At 35.1% G+C, this 19,156-nt stretch overlaps 2 protein-coding genes and 1 long non-coding RNA gene across 3 annotated transcripts in view; 1 reads left to right on the forward strand and 2 right to left on the reverse strand.

Moving 5' to 3' along the window:
* The window catches only part of LOC126779885 (lysosomal alpha-mannosidase-like), a 36,324-nt gene extending 30,176 nt beyond the window's left edge, over positions 1-6,148 (reverse strand). The window contains exon 1 of the mRNA XM_050504033.1: positions 6,062-6,148. Coding sequence (XP_050359990.1) covers positions 6,062-6,078 — 17 coding nt within the window. The 5' untranslated portion in view covers positions 6,079-6,148. The remainder of the gene's footprint in view (positions 1-6,061) is intronic.
* Positions 3,655-12,838, forward strand: LOC126780170 (uncharacterized). The gene is made up of 2 exons (XR_007670452.1): positions 3,655-3,795; positions 12,154-12,838. It is a non-coding gene; the product is annotated as an uncharacterized LOC126780170 (long non-coding RNA).
* A 105-nt stretch (positions 12,839-12,943) lies between these two features.
* Positions 12,944-17,497, reverse strand: LOC126779936 (uncharacterized). Its single transcript, XM_050504142.1, has 2 exons — positions 17,374-17,497; positions 12,944-17,299 (listed from the first exon to the last, which is right to left on the reverse strand). The coding sequence occupies exon 2, from the start codon at positions 17,249-17,251 to the stop codon at positions 15,347-15,349; it is 1,905 nt and encodes a 634-aa protein (XP_050360099.1). The 5' UTR covers positions 17,252-17,299; positions 17,374-17,497; the 3' UTR covers positions 12,944-15,346.
* Between the last annotated feature and the right edge of the window lie 1,659 nt (positions 17,498-19,156).

The raw sequence follows: 19,156 nt of genomic DNA on the forward strand, positions 1-19,156 counted from the left end.
TTGTATATTAATAACAAAGCCGAGTTGGTAACCGAGCCGGGATTGAAACCCGTGAACCGGGTTCCATTCGGAGGTCGGGCGTAGGATTTGCTGTTAAGAACCAGCTCATTAATTAATTACAAGAGTGTCCAGTGCACATCTCGGACCGCATCACCACACTGCGCCTCCACCTTGAATATGACAAATACCTGAATGTCATCAGTGTCTATGCTCCAACGCTGGATAAATCTGATATCATAAAGGTTAATTTTAACGACGATTTGACCCGGTGCATCGAAAGCATACGCCCCAAAGAGAAGATACTGGTCTTCGGGGATTTCAATGCTAGAGTTGGACGGGATTACGACGCCTGGCCTAGTCTTGGGGAGACACGGAGTTGGCAATATGTACATCAACGGTCAACTACTGCTCAGCTTATGTGCACAATTAGACCTAGCGATCACAAATACAATGTTCAGACTTCCAGCCAAGCACAAAACTACATGGATGCATCCAAGATCCAAACACTGGCATTTGATTGATTATGCTATGGTGCGCCAAAAAGATATCTCCGAAGTCCAAATCACCCGTAATCACGTCATGCGCGGTGCCCACTGTTGGACCAACCACCGGCTTGTAGTCACTAAGCTAAATCCCCGTCTTTGTTCCAGAAGATCCGAAAGAGCGTAACCTGCATCTTTGGATGTCGAGAGGCTAAAAGATTTTGAAACTAGGAAGAAATATGCTGAAGCCTTGACCAGCGCACTTATATCAAATGAAAGAACCGGTGATGTTGAAGCTGATTGGGGTTCTCTGTCTTCTCAAATATTTGATACTGCCACTGCTACTATGGGTCTAAAAGTCCGCAAGAATGCGGACTGGTATGATGAGAATGACGGAGTCCTTACTGAGACAACTGACAAGCATCGGCGTCTTTTACAAGTGCGCAGCAGAACACAGCCAAGCCAAGGCGTAGTGGGGATCAAGCAAGGTGACGTGGAGCTGCTGAAAGCTATCTCGAGAGATTAAGGACAAGTGGTGGCGGGACAAAGCGCCTAAGTGCAGTGGCTTGCTGACACTAATCAGCTAGGAGAGTTCTACAGTGAGGTTCGAAGGTTGCTCGGTACATCCCGCTTGAGAAAATTGCCACTTCGTCCTGCATCTGGCGATGCGCTTCTTAAAAGCAGGGAGGAAGTACTCAGGTGTTGCGCAGAACACTTTAACTTCCTGCTCAATGTAGACCGAACATTTAATCTGGAATACATTTATTCCTTACCTCAGCTGCCTACTTTTATCAAGCTGGATGAGCCGCTGTCACGTGATGAGGTTGTTTCAGCCATCAACAACAGAATAAGCGCGCGGTTGGCATAGACTTTATACCGGGAGAACTACTCAAATACGGTGGTGATAAGTTGCATTCGGCTCTATGGGAACTTTTTACCCATATTTGGGAAAAAGAACAAGTCCCTGATACGTTCAAAGTATCTATCATCAGGGCACCGTATAAGGGAAAGGGGGACCGTTCTGACTGCAACTCCTTCCGCGGTATTTCACTATTAAAGGTCCCCGGAAAAGTCCTCGCCAGAATTCTTTTACACCGCCTTACAGAACTTTCGGAAAAGATTCTGCCTGAAACCCAGTTTGGCTTCCGAAATGACTGGGGTACATGTGAGACTATCTTCTCAGTGCGTCAACTGCAAGAGAAAAGCAGAGAGCAGGGTCGTAACATGTATCTTTGTTTTGTCGACCTTGAGAAGGCATTTGATAGCGTGCCTCGTGAAGCTCTTTGGACTGTGCTAGGAAAATTGGGATGCACGGAGAAGTTTGTGCGACTAGTGTGACTACTGCATGACGAAATGAGGAGCTGCGTCACTATTGACGGTGAACAGTCGGACTTTTTCCCCGTTACCTGTGGGGTAAAGCAAGGATGCGTGCTGGCGCCCACACTGTTTGCCCTGTACTATGCAGTTGTAGTTCGCGATGTCCTACAGGCGACTCCCGAGGGAGTTCGCGTCCATTTCCGCACTGATAGCAGTCTTTTCAATTTAGCCAGGTTAAAGGCCCGAACAAGGGTCTCACGCAATGATTACTGAGATCACTTATGCGGATGACTTATGTTTTGTGGCAGAATCCCCAGACGGCCTGCATAAGCTCATGTCCGAGTTTCATGTGTCCTGCCGCAAGCCTAAAGATCAGTGTCAAAAAGACAGAAGTAATATCTTTGGATATCCACGGCCGTGAAACACTGATCATCAAACTTGGAGATGACGTACTAAAGCAGGTCGATTAGTTTCGTTACTTGGGGAGCACTGTTACATCCAAGTGCGAATTGGATGCCGAAATCAACAGCAGGATCGGTGCTGCAGCCGCGGCATTCGGCAAACTGAATACCAAAGTCTTCCGCTCACATGACCTAAAACTGGCTACCAAAATTTCTGTATATATGGCGGTCGTGCTTCCTAATATTCTATACTCTGCCGAAACCTGGACCGTGTACCGACATCATATTCGCACATTAGACCGCTTCCACCTTAAATGCCTACGCAAAATCTTGAATATCCAGTGGTCTGATCGTGTGCGGAATTCAGAAGTGCTGCAAAGAGCTAATGTAGGTGGCATTGAAGCTTACCTTATGCGGCGACAACTTCGTTGGTGTGGTCACGTGTCAAGGATGGCGGATCAGCGTGTCGCTAAGCGCATCTTTTATAGCGAACTTATGGAAGGCAAGCGTAAACATGGCGGACAACTCCTTAGATACAAAGATGTGCTTAAGCGGCACATGAAAAAGTGCAATATAAAAACAGCGCAGTGGGAGCAGCAGGCCGCCAACAGGGAACAATGGAGATGAAGCATTAAAGCGAAGATCCAAGAATTTGAAGTGAGTCGCATCGTTGAGCTTGATGCCAGACGCGACCAGTTGAAAGCCCGACCACCCGCGGCAATCAACTAGAATTATATCAATGGAGTGCTCACATGCCCGCTATGCGCAAGGATCATCAGTAAGAAGATTGGCTACATAAGTCACATGCGAGCACATGAACGACACCACGCAGGGAGGTGATGCGGTGGAAGAGTATTATATTACCTGTATAGTGGCTCAAATTCTATATTTATATAGTTCCAGCTAAAACGAAACTTTTCAAGAAAAAAGCGCTCTTTCATAACTAAGGAATTAAGAAAGTCAATTGTTCAGGTAAAATTGTGTGTAATTACTAATAAAATTAAAGTATTAGTTCGTTTGAGCGCTTTAAATTTACCTAACATTAAATACTAATTTAGTGTTAAGCATTGCGAATTAAATTGTTAAACAACGGACAATATTGTTATTATATTAACAATCAACTTATACAAGTATACAAGTAACTTAATACAATTCCAGTTTGACACCCCTCCTCGCTAGTGCGTGAACCAGTTCCGAGTGTAGTGGCGCTAGGCGACAATTACACGATGAGCTCGGTAAATGTTTATCCGTATTTTATTTTTTGCGGATAGCAGTGAAAGTGCTAATCTTCGAAGATCGACTAATCTAATTTATTAAACATGTGGGTGTATCAGTGACGTTTAAAGCAGATGAAAATGTGGAGCATTTATTATAAAATAAAACAAAGATATCCAAACTACATTTATTTAATCACTCGAAAAACAGATTAGGTTTACAAAAAATTTAACAAGGAAATCAACAGACCATAAATTGCAGATACCACACAATTTTTTATTTATTGAATTTATAAGGTTCTAAGAAAATAAGCTTTTACATAAATAAAGAAGCATAAAAATAATTTATAAAGAATCTTAAGTTGGGTAAAGAAAAATAATGTTATTTGGTCTCTGCAATTTCTGATTCAATCCTATTTTTATGAACACTTTATTTGTGGATCACAGCTGCGTTTCGTGTGGCGACTTTAAAAAAAAACTTTTTACATTCTAATAACACTATTGTTACTGTTACATTTTTTTATCACGACAAAATCCTGGAAACATTGCTAAGAAAATGTACGTTAACTTTAAAATAGTTGCGGAAAAAAAAATCAGTTCGATTTCTATTCATATTAAAAAGGTATATTTCGATACTCATTAATTAAAAAATATATATAAATCACGATGGCAGAACGTATCCATCACTTCACATTGAAAGAAACGATATTCGTAATAACAAAGAAAAAAATACAGAATGGAACAAGAATTAAACAAAAATATTAAAAAAAAATTTAGTCGGAAATTTTAACAATCTTAAGAATAATTTCGGTTTATCAACAGTAAAATCACAGACTTTTTTTAAACAGTAATGCCCACCTTTATAAATATTAAAGCTTTTTATTCTATTGTGTGCAATAAGCATGTTTATTACTATAGACTTACATAATATATAAAAAAAAAGATTATTCGACAATTTATTTATTACCTATTAAATGTGTTTTTGAACGAACAATTTATTGCTTTTTTTTTCTCACCATTTTGACATTTGCTTGTACCTACTACGTATAAAAATGATAATATCATTATTTATTACAAAAAAACCTTTACATCTAAAACCTTATATTATTACAGATGATACTTAAGTAGGTTATATTGTATACTTATGATCTAATATAAGATATTAGAATTAATGAAATCATTGATGATGTTACTATCATCCTATAAAATGGTTCCATTAATATTGCTTTGAGAATATTTTTAGTCAATCGAGTTACAATTTTCTAAACTTTAGTTATACAAAGCAGTTATGGATACCTAGTCACATATCACAAATTTATAGGAAAATAGAAAGTTTTGGAAAAAGACGTTCTAACCTTATTACATAGTTAATTTTAAATATAAGGCGGTATAATTGGGTACATTGGTATTGTTTGACGTTTGTTTTTTTTTAAATACTTTTAAACGCTTTTTCTTGATTCAAAATCAGTCTTTATGGAGGCTTATTTATGTATAGAATGAGATCCGGTATGGAGTTATTTTTATTATTCATGCGACAATTACTTATATTTGTTTTAATATTACATTTCTACCTTAGTCATTAATACACGAGAGGAAAGTAAATAAAAAGTTATTGTTCAACTTAATTGCTAAGAAAATACGAAAATGTTATTTTTTATAAGATAAGACAAAATTAAGGTATTATAAGTGAAAATTTGTTGAGATATAAAATAGAAATATTTGTGTTTTTATTAAACTGTATAGAATAAACTGTTTATTTTTTTTGTTTCTGTGAATTTGTTTGAATTATAGTTGAACTGTAATCCCTTACTTATAAATGTTGCTTAGCAGTTGTTTAGTTAAATACTGATTTATCTCTTTCTGTCATTATTGATTTGACATTAAGAAGAAGAAGACACAGGATTGTTTATCTAATAAAGTTTATAAGTAAGTTTGTTAGATTTCAAGTAAAATAGAGCATATTACCATGTTAGCACAGCACAGTAGAGCACTTACACATGCTTCGCGATATTATCGGCGCTAAACACGAGATCACTAGTAGTAGGCTCTACCTGGGATTTGAACCGAGGGACACGAAATGTGCAGCGTCATAAACTAGCCACCAAACCAACAAGATATCTAAATCACGGAGTTGATAATATATAATAGCGAAAAATAATATTCAAGTATAAAAAGATCTACAAAATAGCCTGGGTTAAAGCTACACTATTGTTTTTCTTGTAGTCTATATTAATGTACATGAATATTGTTCTTAAGAAGAAGTTAAATCGGACCATTTTAACAATTTAATTCGATTTTTAATTATAATTAATGTATAAATTCTTCTTGAGACTCTATATAATTTTTTTAATCAATATAATAACATAGCTATCTTAATTGTTAATGCGTTAATATAGTTCGGAATAATTGTTTATACCAATAATTTATAATAATAAAAATATAAATGCTTGCTGTGATTTCCTTTAATTAAGGAACACACAAATTTAAATTATTATTCCACGATAAAATGTACTCGTAAGTGTGTATACTTTGTTGGAGATCCTTAATAAATAAATAAATAATTTTGTTTATCTTTAGTGAAATAATACAGTTTAACTAAAACGTATAAATATAATTTTAATTCATAGAAAATTTAAAACAATCTTACCTTTTTATTATTAACATCTTGAATAAAATTATTAATTAACATTCATTTTATTTTTATAAATAACAATATAAACAACTTCACTCGTCCGTTTAAATTTAATAACTGATTTTATATAAATAAAATCTGACAGCCAACTTGATAAAATAATAACAACTGACAAGATTTTTTTTTTCTTTTACGGTTAGAACAGACAAAGAGCAAACATCCTACATCCTAACCGAGTTTATTTATTAAAGTTAGACAAAATAGATATAAAATCTGGCATAGCATAATATATTGTTCTAATTATGATACAAAAATACTGTGTTTCAAAAGGTTATAATTTCTTTAAGTAAATGGTCCAATTTATCAATATTGTCCAAATATTATTGTTATTTTATTTAGAACTACTTTGGTTAGTAATCAAGCAAGAAACTTATTTTAAAATAAATGTTAAGGAAGTTTCGGAGGCCATTTTAGAGAACTTTAAATTTTTTTATTAATTCTATAATGAGGCAATACTACAATTGATTAGTCATTGTCAATGTCAATATTTTAAGGATATTTGGTAGCTACAAATAAACTCAAAGTTCAAAATAAATAACAATAGATAACTTTAATTAACTAAACGATTTATTTAAACTATGTCACTGTGGCAATTCTCCGAATCTTCGCTGCCACTTCTTAGACGTTGTATCGAAGCTTCAAAATTAGATCAGAATAATAAATGGGTTCAAAGATTTGGTTCCTTTAACCACGAAAAGGAAGCGGAAAATGTGAAAGAAAGCGACAATAATGCAGCGATTTCAATTCCCGTTTTAGAACATACGAATTCACACAGTCTAGAAACACTAATTCTAGAAGAAGTCGAAATATCTGACAATATTTGGCAGGAAATGATTGATATTGATCCTATTTCTCAATTCGATTATTTAGTAGAAAATTGCTTGAAACATTCAGCTCTATATCCTATGCTGGCCGCAAAATTATCACTAACATCCGTTGAAAAGCTGTGTAGTCATATTTTCAAAACTGATATCATAAATTTGACATTCCTTGAAAAATTCTATACTTTATTTTTGCCGGTATATTTGAAAAGGGAATACACAAGGACGTCCTTAGACATAATAATAAAGGCTGAAAAATTCAACAGTGTAATATTTAAGTATTTATTAGAATTAATGATTAAAGATACTGAGTTGTCTGCTCAAGTTTTACAACAATATATATCGACAATGGATATTAAATGTCAGTCGGAATTAATGAAAAATATAATTTCTTTTAATTTATCAAATGACGTTTTTATTCATCATTTATATTCAATTCATATATTGTATAAAAATTGTGAAAAAACTGATTCAATACAAAATTATGTTTTATCGAAATTATCAAATGCTTCACAGCAATGTGTTAACGATAAGAATTATGGTCGGCTACTACTAACCTATCTACAAGCACAAAAAAAGTTTAGTACAAATTATACAGTTGTACAAAAAATAATAGATTTGCACAGGTCTCCTTTTAAAAAACCTTGCATGAATGCATTTAATGAATTGCAACAATTACAAGATCAATCTATTCTAAATTCAAATGAGAATTTTTAGATATTTTACTGTTTCTTAATTCTTACAAATTTATGGTGAATTTAGATTCTACTGTTCTAATTGGCAGAAGCTCAGCAGTAACTCAGTACACATGTAACGTTTAAATAAAAGGAAATACCACTCACTGACAATCTCCTAAACTATCTGCACGATTGACTTGAAATTTGTTAGTTACTCCTTCCTCGACATAGACGCTCCCTAAGAAAGGATTTTATTCAAATCCTTTTGAAAATACATTGTTCTTAATTGTGCGAACCCAAGATGCCAGTAATTATATAAAATTAAGATGTGGGTATAAGTTGTTGACCTTGCTTGATTGGAGACAATAAATATTCCCTGTGCAGACTTCAGACCCCTTATTTCCTGTGTTTGCAGAGAAAAGTGAAAATAATAAATTACCTTGTTGTGTTAAATAGATAAAGCTAGTAAATAAATATATGTATTACACAGTGGTTTTTTTTATAAGAATATGTTTGTTTATATAAAAAAAAAGAAAAAAAATTGCAGCTATTACAATCATTTTTTGTCAAGCAACTAGACAGTGCATATCTGTAATTGATACATATATCAGACATATGTTACTTGTTTATATTCACAAGTGTTTAATATATGTACTGTAAATGTGCATTTTCAAATAAATAATAATAAAAAAGGTTTTATCCCGTGCTATATACCTGTGCGTGAATGCGAAAAAAACAACTAAAAGTTACCTCTGCAATATAATTGTATATTAATAACAAAGCCGAGTTGGTAACCGAGCCGGGATTGAAACCCGTGAACCGGGTTCCATTCGGAGGTCGGGCGTAGGATTTGCTGTTAAGAACCAGCTCATTAATTAATTACAAGAGTGTCCAGTGCACATCTCGGACCGCATCACCACACTGCGCCTCCACCTTGAATATGACAAATACCTGAATGTCATCAGTGTCTATGCTCCAACGCTGGATAAATCTGATATCATAAAGGTTAATTTTAACGACGATTTGACCCGGTGCATCGAAAGCATACGCCCCAAAGAGAAGATACTGGTCTTCGGGGATTTCAATGCTAGAGTTGGACGGGATTACGACGCCTGGCCTAGTCTTGGGGAGACACGGAGTTGGCAATATGTACATCAACGGTCAACTACTGCTCAGCTTATGTGCACAATTAGACCTAGCGATCACAAATACAATGTTCAGACTTCCAGCCAAGCACAAAACTACATGGATGCATCCAAGATCCAAACACTGGCATTTGATTGATTATGCTATGGTGCGCCAAAAAGATATCTCCGAAGTCCAAATCACCCGTAATCACGTCATGCGCGGTGCCCACTGTTGGACCAACCACCGGCTTGTAGTCACTAAGCTAAATCCCCGTCTTTGTTCCAGAAGATCCGAAAGAGCGTAACCTGCATCTTTGGATGTCGAGAGGCTAAAAGATTTTGAAACTAGGAAGAAATATGCTGAAGCCTTGACCAGCGCACTTATATCAAATGAAAGAACCGGTGATGTTGAAGCTGATTGGGGTTCTCTGTCTTCTCAAATATTTGATACTGCCACTGCTACTATGGGTCTAAAAGTCCGCAAGAATGCGGACTGGTATGATGAGAATGACGGAGTCCTTACTGAGACAACTGACAAGCATCGGCGTCTTTTACAAGTGCGCAGCAGAACACAGCCAAGCCAAGGCGTAGTGGGGATCAAGCAAGGTGACGTGGAGCTGCTGAAAGCTATCTCGAGAGATTAAGGACAAGTGGTGGCGGGACAAAGCGCCTAAGTGCAGTGGCTTGCTGACACTAATCAGCTAGGAGAGTTCTACAGTGAGGTTCGAAGGTTGCTCGGTACATCCCGCTTGAGAAAATTGCCACTTCGTCCTGCATCTGGCGATGCGCTTCTTAAAAGCAGGGAGGAAGTACTCAGGTGTTGCGCAGAACACTTTAACTTCCTGCTCAATGTAGACCGAACATTTAATCTGGAATACATTTATTCCTTACCTCAGCTGCCTACTTTTATCAAGCTGGATGAGCCGCTGTCACGTGATGAGGTTGTTTCAGCCATCAACAACAGAATAAGCGCGCGGTTGGCATAGACTTTATACCGGGAGAACTACTCAAATACGGTGGTGATAAGTTGCATTCGGCTCTATGGGAACTTTTTACCCATATTTGGGAAAAAGAACAAGTCCCTGATACGTTCAAAGTATCTATCATCAGGGCACCGTATAAGGGAAAGGGGGACCGTTCTGACTGCAACTCCTTCCGCGGTATTTCACTATTAAAGGTCCCCGGAAAAGTCCTCGCCAGAATTCTTTTACACCGCCTTACAGAACTTTCGGAAAAGATTCTGCCTGAAACCCAGTTTGGCTTCCGAAATGACTGGGGTACATGTGAGACTATCTTCTCAGTGCGTCAACTGCAAGAGAAAAGCAGAGAGCAGGGTCGTAACATGTATCTTTGTTTTGTCGACCTTGAGAAGGCATTTGATAGCGTGCCTCGTGAAGCTCTTTGGACTGTGCTAGGAAAATTGGGATGCACGGAGAAGTTTGTGCGACTAGTGTGACTACTGCATGACGAAATGAGGAGCTGCGTCACTATTGACGGTGAACAGTCGGACTTTTTCCCCGTTACCTGTGGGGTAAAGCAAGGATGCGTGCTGGCGCCCACACTGTTTGCCCTGTACTATGCAGTTGTAGTTCGCGATGTCCTACAGGCGACTCCCGAGGGAGTTCGCGTCCATTTCCGCACTGATAGCAGTCTTTTCAATTTAGCCAGGTTAAAGGCCCGAACAAGGGTCTCACGCAATGATTACTGAGATCACTTATGCGGATGACTTATGTTTTGTGGCAGAATCCCCAGACGGCCTGCATAAGCTCATGTCCGAGTTTCATGTGTCCTGCCGCAAGCCTAAAGATCAGTGTCAAAAAGACAGAAGTAATATCTTTGGATATCCACGGCCGTGAAACACTGATCATCAAACTTGGAGATGACGTACTAAAGCAGGTCGATTAGTTTCGTTACTTGGGGAGCACTGTTACATCCAAGTGCGAATTGGATGCCGAAATCAACAGCAGGATCGGTGCTGCAGCCGCGGCATTCGGCAAACTGAATACCAAAGTCTTCCGCTCACATGACCTAAAACTGGCTACCAAAATTTCTGTATATATGGCGGTCGTGCTTCCTAATATTCTATACTCTGCCGAAACCTGGACCGTGTACCGACATCATATTCGCACATTAGACCGCTTCCACCTTAAATGCCTACGCAAAATCTTGAATATCCAGTGGTCTGATCGTGTGCGGAATTCAGAAGTGCTGCAAAGAGCTAATGTAGGTGGCATTGAAGCTTACCTTATGCGGCGACAACTTCGTTGGTGTGGTCACGTGTCAAGGATGGCGGATCAGCGTGTCGCTAAGCGCATCTTTTATAGCGAACTTATGGAAGGCAAGCGTAAACATGGCGGACAACTCCTTAGATACAAAGATGTGCTTAAGCGGCACATGAAAAAGTGCAATATAAAAACAGCGCAGTGGGAGCAGCAGGCCGCCAACAGGGAACAATGGAGATGAAGCATTAAAGCGAAGATCCAAGAATTTGAAGTGAGTCGCATCGTTGAGCTTGATGCCAGACGCGACCAGTTGAAAGCCCGACCACCCGCGGCAATCAACTAGAATTATATCAATGGAGTGCTCACATGCCCGCTATGCGCAAGGATCATCAGTAAGAAGATTGGCTACATAAGTCACATGCGAGCACATGAACGACACCACGCAGGGAGGTGATGCGGTGGAAGAGTATTATATTACCTGTATAGTGGCTCAAATTCTATATTTATATAGTTCCAGCTAAAACGAAACTTTTCAAGAAAAAAGCGCTCTTTCATAACTAAGGAATTAAGAAAGTCAATTGTTCAGGTAAAATTGTGTGTAATTACTAATAAAATTAAAGTATTAGTTCGTTTGAGCGCTTTAAATTTACCTAACATTAAATACTAATTTAGTGTTAAGCATTGCGAATTAAATTGTTAAACAACGGACAATATTGTTATTATATTAACAATCAACTTATACAAGTATACAAGTAACTTAATACAATTCCAGTTTGACACCCCTCCTCGCTAGTGCGTGAACCAGTTCCGAGTGTAGTGGCGCTAGGCGACAATTACACGATGAGCTCGGTAAATGTTTATCCGTATTTTATTTTTTGCGGATAGCAGTGAAAGTGCTAATCTTCGAAGATCGACTAATCTAATTTATTAAACATGTGGGTGTATCAGTGACGTTTAAAGCAGATGAAAATGTGGAGCATTTATTATAAAATAAAACAAAGATATCCAAACTACATTTATTTAATCACTCGAAAAACAGATTAGGTTTACAAAAAATTTAACAAGGAAATCAACAGACCATAAATTGCAGATACCACACAATTTTTTATTTATTAAATTTATAAGGTTCTAAGAAAATAAGCTTTTACATAAATAAAGAAGCATAAAAATAATTTATAAAGAATCTTAAGTTGGGTAAAGAAAAATAATGTTATTTGGTCTCTGCAATTTCTGATTCAATCCTATTTTTATGAACACTTTATTTGTGGATCACAGCTGCGTTTCGTGTGGCGACTTTAAAAAAAAACTTTTTACATTCTAATAACACTATTGTTACTGTTACATTTTTTTATCACGACAAAATCCTGGAAACATTGCTAAGAAAATGTACGTTAACTTTAAAATAGTTGCGGAAAAAAAAATCAGTTCGATTTCTATTCATATTAAAAAGGTATATTTCGATACTCATTAATTAAAAAATATATATAAATCACGATGGCAGAACGTATCCATCACTTCACATTGAAAGAAACGATATTCGTAATAACAAAGAAAAAAATACAGAATGGAACAAGAATTAAACAAAAATATTAAAAAAAAATTTAGTCGGAAATTTTAACAATCTTAAGAATAATTTCGGTTTATCAACAGTAAAATCACAGACTTTTTTTAAACAGTAATGCCCACCTTTATAAATATTAAAGCTTTTTATTCTATTGTGTGCAATAAGCATGTTTATTACTATAGACTTACATAATATATAAAAAAAAAGATTATTCGACAATTTATTTATTACCTATTAAATGTGTTTTTGAACGAACAATTTATTGCTTTTTTTTTCTCACCATTTTGACATTTGCTTGTACCTACTACGTATAAAAATGATAATATCATTATTTATTACAAAAAAACCTTTACATCTAAAACCTTATATTATTACAGATGATACTTAAGTAGGTTATATTGTATACTTATGATCTAATATAAGATATTAGAATTAATGAAATCATTGATGATGTTACTATCATCCTATAAAATGGTTCCATTAATATTGCTTTGAGAATATTTTTAGTCAATCGAGTTACAATTTTCTAAACTTTAGTTATACAAAGCAGTTATGGATACCTAGTCACATATCACAAATTTATAGGAAAATAGAAAGTTTTGGAAAAAGACGTTCTAACCTTATTACATAGTTAATTTTAAATATAAGGCGGTATAATTGGGTACATTGGTATTGTTTGACGTTTGTTTTTTTTTAAATACTTTTAAACGCTTTTTCTTGATTCAAAATCAGTCTTTATGGAGGCTTATTTATGTATAGAATGAGATCCGGTATGGAGTTATTTTTATTATTCATGCGACAATTACTTATATTTGTTTTAATATTACATTTCTACCTTAGTCATTAATACACGAGAGGAAAGTAAATAAAAAGTTATTGTTCAACTTAATTGCTAAGAAAATACGAAAATGTTATTTTTTATAAGATAAGACAAAATTAAGGTATTATAAGTGAAAATTTGTTGAGATATAAAATAGAAATATTTGTGTTTTTATTAAACTGTATAGAATAAACTGTTTATTTTTTTTGTTTCTGTGAATTTGTTTGAATTATAGTTGAACTGTAATCCCTTACTTATAAATGTTGCTTAGCAGTTGTTTAGTTAAATACTGATTTATCTCTTTCTGTCATTATTGATTTGACATTAAGAAGAAGAAGACACAGGATTGTTTATCTAATAAAGTTTATAAGTAAGTTTGTTAGATTTCAAGTAAAATAGAGCATATTACCATGTTACATTATTTTATATAAAAACTGTATCTACTACGTATAACTACATTTTTTTTATATATTTTTTTTTATTTTGCGAGTAATTATATTTAATTATTATTATTGTGGATATCCTCTATTACGTCTACACCGTTACAAAAATAGTAAAAAAGCGAATCAATCTTTAAAACCCTGTTTATTCGAAAATTCGACGTTTCACTTTATTTTTTTTATTGAACACCAGAAAAATTTTTAGGAACATATATATATTTTGTAAATATTTCTCTTAAGATTTATGATTTATTTTTATGTGTTTAATGCGATTAAAAAAGGCTTAGAAAATCCATAATTTCACACCTCTATAAGAGCGTAAATAATAAATAAATATTAATTATTCAATTATGAAAAAGCCGAGCGGATTTAAATACAGATTTTCGAACGAAAGTCGTATAATGCATCTTGCGCGGCTTTTGTATGTTAATACAATAGTTCTATTCAATGTTATAAATAAGATTAATATTTATACTCAATTATCTTGTGTGTGTATATATTATATATGTTTGGTACGTGTAAACAGTGCCACAAACTTATCTGGACCGGTAGCAAATATGAAACTAACGATATTGAAATGTAACATTATATTATTGTTTTTTTTTAAATTTTGTTTATTTCAATAATTAAATTTTAATTTGTAAAATATAATATTATGTTGATAATTTATTGAAAATGTTATTAATAGCATCATCATTTTTCACCCTATTTACTGTAAAATCCAATCATCAAAATTATATTACCGTCAAACAATAATACTTAGCATTCTGACTTCAAATTTGAAGAGTGAGTGAGCCAGTGGAACTACAGGCACAAGGGATGAATATAATAAGGGTGATGAATATAAATAGGCATTGTGATCACTTACCGAGGTGACCCATTTTCCGTTTTATAAAAAATAATAATAATAGCAACACTAAAACCATAACAGCGGCTCCGGTGCACTTAACCGCCCAGATAAGTTCATTAATTTTGTGCGTGTTTAATGATTAGGTTAGTAAGTGCTTATTAATTGTACATATATGAAATAAATTACGTTTTAGGTCCATTTACTTAAATATTCAGATCTTATAGAAGTAGAGGAAATATAGATGTTATTAAAAATCGATTTAGATTAAAGCCATAATACACTTATTACTAAATTCAGAAAATAAATGTTGATTCAACACAGCTTTGTATATCAAATGAATTTGAGCACCGTTTGTATTATAAAAACATTCAAAAAATAAAATAAATGAAGTTTGGAAACAAAAAAAAAATCAAAATTACCAGTCAACAGAGAAAATAAATAGAAAATAAAGAATAGAAAAAAAAAGGTAATTAGTTTTTGTCAAGTTTACATTAATGTGAAAATTAGTGTAAAATTATTTTAGGTTTCATTCTTGCACAGATAAACATGCAAATGATAAAATAAAAAAAAAATCACATCAAACATCGATTTGACAGTTCATAATTTAAAAATAATAGAAAAAATATTTATTATCAAAAATAATTGAGCTAATGATTTATGAAATTGGGTAAATCGATGTGAGAAAATAAAAATTAAATTTAAAATAGTATACTGTGCGACTAACCAACTATATCTTCAAGTTTCTCCCTTCTGCCTACATGTTGTGGGTCGGAGCAATGAGCCATGAGTACAGATTCACCAACGATTAAATTCTCAAAACATAATGAACAAGCGTATATTGCATCCCCAAAGCAGACAATTTTATTCACATCCCGATACATTCTCATAGAGTTCAAGACAGTGCTTGGCTGTATTTCTTTTCCAGCTGACATACATTTCTTAATATAAGCTGTTTTGTATATAAAATGAATTTTTTCACAATGACTCTGACTCAATATATGTCTTAATAAACTATTTTCATCGTTATGTGTATCTTTGCATGATGGACAGTGAAACGTTATAACATTCTTTGATTCTAAATCCAGTTCTGTTGATTCAGAATTCAGTTGAATGCTGTGGACTTGTACATAGAATGTTATACGTTCAATAGCAGCTTTCTGAAGGAATGTATTGTAGAGACTTGTGTCTTGAAAGCTATTGTAGCTGACAATCTGATCTAGAGACTCCGAATAAGCTGTTAATGTAGACGAATCAAGGCTGAAATTCCCGATGGATGATGTGATGGATGTAGAGCCTTCACTTGTTTTTGTGGTTAGTCCGGAATCAGTTTGTGAAGTTGGTGAAGAAGGTTGGTGACATTTACAAATGCACTTGCATGTATCTAAGTCATCGGAATAACTTGTGTTTTCAGTGTTGTTTGCCTGCACATCTTCCGTGGAAAATAGATTTATTAATGCTTCTCTCAAATCAGGGAAATCAAAATGCTTAATTCTTTTCTTATGACTAGTATTTTGACGTTTCAAATATTTCTGCTTAAGTTTTTTCGTATCAAGCGTTATACTCTTATAGTTCAGTAATTTATTGCTTTCTATATTACTTTGTAAATAAATTCGTACAAAATCTTCTATGCTGGATTTCATAGATAGCAACTGTTTTTTCAATTTCAATTTATTTTCATTATCTTCTTTCTCCTCGACAATATTCCACCCTAAGGGACTTGGACCTCTATCATTTTTACTATATAAATGATCCTTATTTTCAGAAATATTAGATATATCTGAACCAGGAAGAGCTGTGACAATTGACTTTGAATAAAACAATTTTGATATTTCTATGTGAAACTGAAGATCATTGAAAAATTTCCTTAAGAAACACTCAATTTTATTTAATTTGATTTGATAATTTAATAACAACTGGGCCCTTTCTTCTTCATTCTTATCCAATTCAACATCTCCGAATGACTCAAGACTACTTGAGGGCACTAAATGATTTTCATCACTTGATTGACTTCCGGTGACTTTGCGACACATTTTTATTGATGATTTATTTGTGTGAACCGACAAATCAGAATCAGATTGCTCTGACAATGAATCAATATCTATATCCTCTTCGAATGGCGAAGACGGTTGATCATCTGATAAAGCATCAATTAAATCGAATGATTTGTTAAAATCAAATCCTCTAAACCGTTCGCTAAACACATCAGAACTCTTACATTCTAACAAAACATGTTTTGGTGTGTTCTCGACATTATTAAAGCTATCCTCACTTAAATGGTTCATAGAATGACTCGCTTTTTTAATGTCTAATTTAAGTTTTTTACATTTACGCCTTTTTTCGCGTAACGGCGATTCCGTACTAAGCGTTAATAGATCTGTGTCTGATAAGGAACCTTTTTTAGCGGCAAAGTTTTTTACAGATTCAGGGAGTTTCAGACTACTTGTGCAGAGTTTCGATGTCGAGTCTGGTTCTGTGGACTCGAAGTTTATGATAATAGGTTCGTCTGAAACATATGTATGTCTACGTCTCTTTAAGTTGGAATCGGACAAGACATTTTCTCTATTATCCTCAGTTTTTTTGAAATAATTGATGTTTGATAGCATTTTGCGGAAGGAAAACGCCATGGTCGAGTGTGATTTTCATACGTTTTCTTACAATAACGAGTTGGAACACTGGAAATAATGAAAACATAATATCAAAACAACAAAGAACTTATGAAAGAGCTTAATACATGAGAAAATTTTACCTGTAGCTTTATAATGTTGCTAGAAAAGCGTTGGTCGGTTGATATTGCACTGATCCTACCTCATACTGACTCAGTTTTAATATTATATTATTAAAAAATACCTTCAAAGTTATTACAAATCGAGTTCGTTGTCAATTCTTGTTTGACAAGTTACTATCCAAATCAAAACATATGAGAAAACATCTGTTATAATCCGATTAAATTAGTAGGTCAGTCAATTATTGAATGTCACATCAATCAATAAGGCTAAGATTTTAAATTTACAGGACTGGGGCTGCTTTTCAAATTAGTTGTATATTAATGGTAAAATTGTTGCCAGATTATAAGATAAAAAATATCATGACGTAAATAGAAGGCAATTGTTTTTACTGTTATTTAACAGTCGTAATAAGAAGTTTTAATATTCAATATAATATATTTTATTTACAAGTATAATATAATTTTTATTTAAAAAAGCGCGCAGCAAATGCGCTACTCAATTTTTAAGCAATAAATAAATGTGGCGTAACCTTAATTAATAAATAAATATTTTTCTATATATATAATGTGCACTGTACCGTCAGCACATCGCCTTTTTAGTTGTACTCCATATTTGGCATGATGACGAAATCATAACAATTTCTTATTAAATTATTATAATGTATTGATGAGTCAGTACAGGGTACTTAAATAATTGTGACCTTAATTAAAAATATATTATTTCTGTGTTCTTTGAGTATTGGCTAGCCTCATACCTGTATCCGTCTCTGAATAATATATCCGCTAAATGCATGCATACACAAGGCATAAAAAAGCGCCATGCCGTTTGCCGATACGGCATTCGAGTCGGCCTTACCATACCTCCAGTACTCGCCAATGTATCTAACTATCTATATATAACTAGATATATATAACTATATCCACAGGTGATCTTCTAGCGTACGTAACACACCTCTGGGGTGAAGCTATCGACAAGCATGGAGAATCGTTGGCTGTCAGCCTCGATATCTCCAAGGCTTTCGACAGGGTCTGGCACAGAAGTCTTCTCTCCAAGCTACCGGCATATGGTCTGCCTGCTCAGCTATGCACCTGGATTGCCAGCTTCCTACACAAGCGTAGCCTTCGTGTTTTAGTAGATGGTTGCGCTTCAGAATTCTATGTAGTGAATGCTGGGGTCCCCCAGGGATCTGTGCTATCTCCCACATTCTTTCTTTTGCATATCAATGATATGCTCTCCCTTGGGAACATACATTGCTATGCAGATGATAGTACAGTGCATGGTGGATACCACGGACGCGCAGTGGCTGGGCGGGCGGAAACTGAGGAGAGGCGGGAGAATCTTGTCATTGAACTCGATAGGACGTTAGAGCTCATCGCCAAATGGGGCTCTGATAATCTTGTTGAGTTTAATGCCAAGAAAACACAGGTATGCGCTCTCACGGCGAAAAAGTCAACATTTTCCCCTCTTCCCTCCCTCTGTGGTACTCCGCTGGTGATGCAAAGCAAAATCGCCATGCTGGGGATTGACGTTCACTGCGACCTTAGTCCAAGGGATTACATCGAGGCTGTTATAAAAACAGCTTCACGGAAACTCGGAGTTCTGAACAAGGTGCGGCGCTTTTTCACGCCACAACAACTGTGCCTGCTGTACAGGGCTGGGATGGCTCCGCTAAGTACCTACTTGAGGCCTTGGACCGGTTGCAGCGACGTGCCGTACGCATTATTGGCGACGTAAAGGTCACAAACACCCTTGAACCTTTACAATTGCGTCGTGAGATAGCAGCACTGAGCGCTTTCTATCGAC

This window comes from Nymphalis io, chromosome 30, assembly GCF_905147045.1.
Source record: "Nymphalis io chromosome 30, ilAglIoxx1.1, whole genome shotgun sequence".
In the NCBI taxonomy this organism is placed as follows: Eukaryota; Metazoa; Arthropoda; class Insecta; order Lepidoptera; family Nymphalidae; genus Nymphalis; species Nymphalis io.